General features: G+C 55.7%; 1 protein-coding gene across 1 annotated transcript in view; it reads right to left on the bottom strand.

The window, feature by feature from the left end:
* The window catches only part of NDST1 (N-deacetylase and N-sulfotransferase 1), a 35,645-nt gene extending 29,929 nt beyond the window's left edge, over positions 1-5,716 (bottom strand). Inside the window, exon 1 of the mRNA XM_024732253.1 lies at positions 4,823-5,716. Within this exon, the coding sequence (XP_024588021.1) occupies positions 4,823-5,335 (513 nt within the window). The 5' untranslated portion in view covers positions 5,336-5,716. The remainder of the gene's footprint in view (positions 1-4,822) is intronic.
* Positions 5,717-6,448: the final 732 nt, after the last annotated feature.

Below are 6,448 nucleotides of genomic sequence, written 5' to 3'. Positions count from 1 at the left end.
GGGGGAGGGGGGAGGAAGGGAGAAGGAAGGAAGGAAGGAAGGAAACATGCATCTACCCTTTTCTCTTCATTGGCCTCCCTGGGGCATTAAAGCCTCAGCTGTAGCACTTCTCACCCTGGCTCCTGCATTATGTGTTCAGAGTCTCCCCCACCAGTCTGCACCCTCTCAAGGGCAAATACTATGTCACTTCCACCTTGGATCCCTGGTGCCAGCAGAGGCTTGACACCCAGTGGGAGCAAACGCATATTGGATGAGTAACTGGATTTTTAAAAAGAAAGAAGAACAGACAGATCCCAAATACCTGGCACGTGACAGCTTTTCATTACGGGTTTCATTTGTTTATCCCACAATTGTTCACTATGCCAGGCACTGTGTTAAGTAACAGGGATACAGTGAGAAAAACAGACATGGCTCCTGCCCTCGTGACTGTAAAGGTGAGCAGAGAAGAGAGAGAGTAATCAATATAGCAGAAACATACGTAAACTTCAGTGTGACACATGCTACACAGAGGAGGTTCAGTCCTAGAAGAGTAGATAACTGGGCATAGTCAGCTGGCTCAAGAGAGGCTTCCTGGGGAAAGGGACTGAGTAAGCATCAACTAGGGGAGAGGTGAGAGCCAAGTTCAACGAACAGCAAGTGCAAAGGCCCTGAGGTTGGAGAGAGCTCAGCACAGTCAAGGAATATCAAGAGGCCAGCAGAGTGATCAAGAGGGAGGAGAGGAGATGAGGCAGAAAGGTCAGCTGGGACCAGACCTGCAGGACCCTAGAGGCTTGAAGTGGCAGTGGGAAGCCATCAAAGACTCCATCAAAGGGTTCTGAACAGAGGGATGACAGGTTCCAATTTGCATGTTAAAAAGATCCATCTGGCCACTGTGTGAAGAATGAGTGGGGTGGGATGAATCAAGAGTGGACAAAGGGCAGCAAATAAGGTTGGAGAGGCAGGCACAGTGGTACACAGGGCCACCCTGGAGAGCTCACCACATGAGCACTGAGCAAGGACACTCAGCTGAGGGCTGAGCCCTGGGCCTCAAGTAGAGCGACATCTGCCCAGGGTGCCTTTTAGTAATAACCTTCATGCAGAAGTGCTTTTCTCTAATTCCCACGAAGGCTCTGCAGGGCCCTTGCCTCGTAAACTGAGATAAAGGGCCTGCATTTGACTCTCCACACACCAGGAGTACCTGCCAACTCCCACCCTGTCCTGAGCCAGCCTCTGTCTGGTGTTGACAGCCCCCAACTGAGAGGCCCCTCCCTCAGCCCCCAGCTCTCCAAGACCACTAAGCCAGCACTGGGGACAAAGGCAGTGGGGGCCAGTGACATTTCAGGCCCTGTCCATCACCTGCTGTGGCCTGGGAGGCCACACTGGATCACAGGCACTGAGGGATCCCATTTCAAAGCCCCGACTCTGAGCTGACTGCCAGGCGCTGGCAGCTCAGCCAGCTGCCCAGCTGGGAGGCATCAAGGAAGGGAGAAAGCCAAGTTGCCGACTGTCCACCCCAGTCCGCAGTGAAAGCAACCATCTGGGGAAGGGAATGGAGAGTAAGCCTCGGCATCGCAGAGACTGACCCCGACTGCGGGCCTCGCCCCATGGGAGGGGAATCCCTCCTGTTGTTCAGCGCCTGGGGACCCACGCAGGAGACACCAAATCTTCCAGTGGGGTCATCAGGCAGAGGAAGGAAGAGCCCTGATGAGGGAATGGGAGACCTAGTGCAGACTTAGGTAGTAACTGGCTGCATGACCTTGGGAACCTTGGGGTCCCCAAGGTGCTACCTCTCAGGGCCTCACGTCCCACATCCGTCGGTCAGTTTGCTCCAACGCGCTCACCCGTGGTTGGCTTAGAAGGGCTGAGCGTGGTGGTCGAATCCTGGCTGTGACTTATTAGCTGTGCCGGTCTAGAGAGCCACGTAACTTTCTGAGCCTTGAGTCCTCATCTGAAAATATAGTGCCCACTTCACAGGGTAGCTGTGAGCATTACATACGATAAGGTCTGCAATGCAATGAGCTCAGGGTCTGGCATGTAGCAAGGGTGCAATCAAGCATTAGTGGCCCTTGTCAGGCCTCTACCAGGATGTGCTCAACCCCGGGGCACCTGGAGCTGCAAGGCTGAGCCAGGAAATGGGGCTACTGATGAAGACCCGCTCCCACCCTCAGGGTCCTCAGGGGCACATGCTGGCCAAGCCACAAGACAGATAAAGAGCTACCACCAGCTGTGTGTGCTAAGGTGAGATGACAAGGCATGCCGGCTGCCATTTATTGGGTGGCTCTGGGTACCAGGCACCGGGCTAATGCTTCCCATCCACTGTCCCATCTTCAACATGGCACAGTGAGGTGGTGCTGTGATTGGCCCCCACTTCACAGATGGGTTGACTATCCTGCCCAAGGTCACTCTGCCTAGAAGTGACAGAACGAGTTGAACCAGAGTCTGGACTTTTCAGCCCCTGCTCTCCCACTGACCTGGGAATCCAGTGCCAGCGGGCATTGGAAAGTGAGTGTCTCCAGATCCCTGGAGTCCCAAGCCCGATGCACAGCATTGAAGCAGGCCTTGCAGAAGAGCAGAAGGATGCAGCTTGACCACCAGATGGCTCCCGTTAGAGCAGAAAGTCACAGGCCCCTGGTCAAAACCAAGGAGGGGTCTCGTCTTACACAGCAGGGTAGGAAGAGCATGGAGACCTGGAATTGCCACTGACCCCACAGGGAGACTCTGAGCACCTCCCTGCCCCTCCTTGGGCCTCGTGTTCACCTTCTGTAGAGCAAGGAACTGGGGCCTGATAGGATCCAAGCTATGTTGTACCGACTGTGCCCAATGACCACAGCCCACTACTTGGTCCCCACAGACTGTGGGAGCTCTGTGCACCAGTTGTGGCCTCTGATGCAAATTCTACTAAATAGAATAAATGGTATTTGAAGTTCCTGGACTCATCCCACAGTGAAAGGAATAAAGCCTCTGGAGCCAGACCACCTGGGTTCAAATCCTAGGTCTGTGCTTATTAGAGGTGTGAGTGTGGGCACATTGCTTCACCCCTCTTTGCCTCAGTTTCCTTCTCTCTTAAATCAGATGACATCCACCTGGCTTGGAGGATGGTTTATGAGGGTCAAATGTGTTGATTCACATAAAGCACGTAGGACGTGCGTGGCACTGGGTGAGCACTCGGCAAGCGTCAGCCATTGTGATGCTTTTCAGGCCTGGGGCTCTGAATCAAGCCTAATGAAGTTCATGGCAGGAAAGGGAACAGAGTCCAGGAGCAAAGGGAAGCAGACAATGAAGCTGTCTGACGCTATGCCACTGCCCAGCCATAAACCGGGCCAGCGTTTCCCAGACAGTGAGCCATGAAATAAAGGGTTTTGTCATTAAGCCAGCTGGGGAACAAATCTCACCAGGTTGCTCTACTGCAGGACTTCTAAGGGCCTTCAATTTCTTGGCCCACAAAACCTGTTTTAGTGGCAGAGCAACCCGATCCATTAGTGCATGAAAGAACACAGCCGTGAGAAACCCTCAGCTAGACCAGGCTCCTCCCAGCACAGAGCACGGGTCCAGGGCGAGGCTGTGCCGCCAACGCCTGGGGACGAACGAGCAGCCATCGGTGGACACGGCCCACTTCTGACCCATCTCCTGCTCCTCTCCCCACTCAGGCCAAGCAAGAGCCGGCCTTGGGACCCGTGTGTTTACTGTCCCCTCTGCCTGGAAGGCCCTTTGCACAGAGAGCCGCGGGCTCCTCTCACTCCCTTCTGGTCACTTTATCAAAGATGACATCACTGGTAATGCATTCTATCAAAACCAGCACCAACCGCCCAAATCCATCACCCAGTACCCTTCCCCGCTTTCTTTTTTTTTTTGTACTTATCACCACCTGTCACATGGTATGTTTATTTGTTCACTGTCTAGTCACCCACTGCACTGAAATGTCCACAGCACCACAGCCGGGACTTTGCACACTTCGATAACCACTGTGTCCCCAGTGCCTAGCGAAGGACCTGGAACATGGTAAGCACTATTTGCTGAATGATGGAACAAACACCCCCGAGCACCCAACTACAGTCCCAACCACCCAGCTTGCGCGTCAGAGTTCTCTGACCAGAGCCTCTGGATCCCCCATCCAGCTGTTCACAACCTCCTCCCCAAGGACAGCTTCTCCACGACACTTTCTTCAGCAAGGGCTGTGGTCCTAGCAGTTGCTCTGGGTACCCCGTGGAGCCCAGAGCAGCTCACCGGTCCACTGGGATTTCTTTCTCCTCTTTCTTCCAACGCAAAATGGCTCTGGTTCAAGAGGTACATAAACTCCACACCCCTCCACAGCCAAGAGGAAAGGGTGCAGGACCCAGAGCCCCCAACTGTCTAAGTCTGGGTTCAGACCCTGGCTCTCCCACTTACTGGCTACATGGCCTCCTGTGACCTAACTTAATCCTCCTGAGCCTTGGTTTGCCCATCTGCAAAACAGGGACACACCTCATCCATTGGGAGGACTGACATGAAAGGTTTTGAGGGACCCAGCAGGGCATATGCTCTCCTCCCTTGCACCCATCCCTGGGGCCTCCCTTAGGCACGAGCCTGCTGTGTGCCGGGCCCCATGCGTGGAAGCCAATGCCCCTGTCGTGTGCTCCCAACGAAAGCTAATACTTAAAAAGTACCTACTAGACGCCAGGCACCAGGCGCTCCAAGTGCCTTACCTACACTCAACCACTTACCTTTCATGACAACCTAGGAGGAGGCGTTACCATTACACCCATTTTTCAGGTGAGGAGAGTCAGACACCCAGTTAGCAAGTGTGGGGATAAGAATCAAACTCAGCTGGGGCTCTCCGCAGCTCGGGGACCCGCTCCCCACATACCTTGAAGAAGCCGATGATGCCCACGCCGTAGGCCACGCAATACTTGTCCAGCAGCTCCCTGTTCCAGGCATCCAGGTTGACGTACTTGAGGATGTTCTCATAGATGATGAGGGCAAAGCGGCCGCGGCCCTTGTCGGTGAGTGTGGGCATGTCACCCTTGCCCGGTGCAATCTCTGTACGGTACTTGAAGCGGCTAGACTCCAGGATGGCCACCACCTCCTGGCCCAGCTGGGAGTAGAGGCTCTCCACGAACACCAGCACCCACGGGTCCGTGCGGGAAGGGGCAGCCACCTGTATGGGCTTGAGTGGCAGCAGACGGCTGGGGGCCACGGGCGGCGGGTCCCCACAGTCAGGCTCGGGGGCATCCACCGAGGGCTCCAGGCCCCGCTTCCAGCCATACAGGTAGTAGGCCGAGACAAAAACGCTGAACAGGCAGAAGGCGAACAGCAGGAAAAGTACAGCCTGCGGGGACATGTGCCGACACAGCCTGCGGAGGCGCGCCAGGGCGGGCATCCTGGCCCCCGAGACCTCGGCCACCGGGGGCCCGGCCGCCCCGGCTGCCCCAAGGCCCCACGCAGGAGAAGACTCCCAAGTTGTCCACCGACCAACAAGTTCACAGAGACTCAGCGAGCAAGGCCCGAAGTGGGCAGTGGCAGTGGAGGATCCGGGCCCCGGCCCTTCCTCCCAGCCAGGGGGGCAGTCCGCGGCTGGTTGCGCTCCTTCCTTCCTCCGCGCCCCTTTATGTCACCATGGCAAATCCCCACGTGGTCCTGTGCACAGCAGAAGTGCCCCAGGGCGTTAGGGCCTCCTGGGGGGGCTGGGCAGTGGGCTGAAGGATGCTGGGCATGCCTGGGGGTGTCGCATGCCGCTCGCTCGGTGGGGCCCCCGGGGCTAAGGCTGTGGAGAGAGGAGGAGAGTCAGAAGGCGGAAAGTCAGAGTGTGGGCTCCGGGGGTCCGCTGACTGTGGACCCACAGGTCCTGACCTCGCGGTGGGCCCAGATTCAATGACCGCTACCCAACGTGAGTTCATGATTTGGGGCAAGCTTGTCAATCTCTCTGAGCCTCAGCCTCCCCATCTGTTGACAACAGTACCTGCCTCACAAGAGGCTGGGAGATTACATCCACTAATGTGTATAAATCACACTGGGCAGTACCTAGCATATGATGTCTACAATGATAGTTGCTATTTATCATAAAGATCAGTCCAAGACTAAACCAAGAAAACTCCAGAAGCAGGAAGGACAAAGTGAGACACTAAGCATTTGCAAGGCCTAGGAGCTAGAGGTGGAATTCTAAATCACGACCCAACACCACGTTCTCACCATCTTCCCCTCACTTCCCCACGTGCTTCCCCACCCATTTCTCTGAATGCACCCAGCAGCCCCATCTGACAGACGAAAAGACTGAGGCTCAGGCTAGGATGCAAACTCAGGGCTGTGAGGCATCAGCAGCTTGGCTGTGCTAGGAGCCCCTCTCAAACACCAGTGGTCTCATCTGGAAAGCACCACCCCTGCAGCAGCGGGGTGGGGCCAAGAGATAAGTGAGTAAACCTGTCAGAGGAGCCCCGCATAAGCAACGCTCAAGAAATCGCAGCTGTCGCTATCTGCCCCTTAATGCAACAGGCAT

The sequence above is a fragment of the Neophocaena asiaeorientalis genome, unplaced genomic scaffold (genome assembly GCF_003031525.2).
Source record: "Neophocaena asiaeorientalis asiaeorientalis breed wild unplaced genomic scaffold, Neophocaena_asiaeorientalis_V1.1 scaffold964, whole genome shotgun sequence".
In the NCBI taxonomy this organism is placed as follows: Eukaryota; Metazoa; Chordata; class Mammalia; order Artiodactyla; family Phocoenidae; genus Neophocaena; species Neophocaena asiaeorientalis.
The sequence above is the reverse complement of the archived record's forward strand: the minus strand, read 5'-3'. Positions and strand labels throughout refer to the sequence as shown.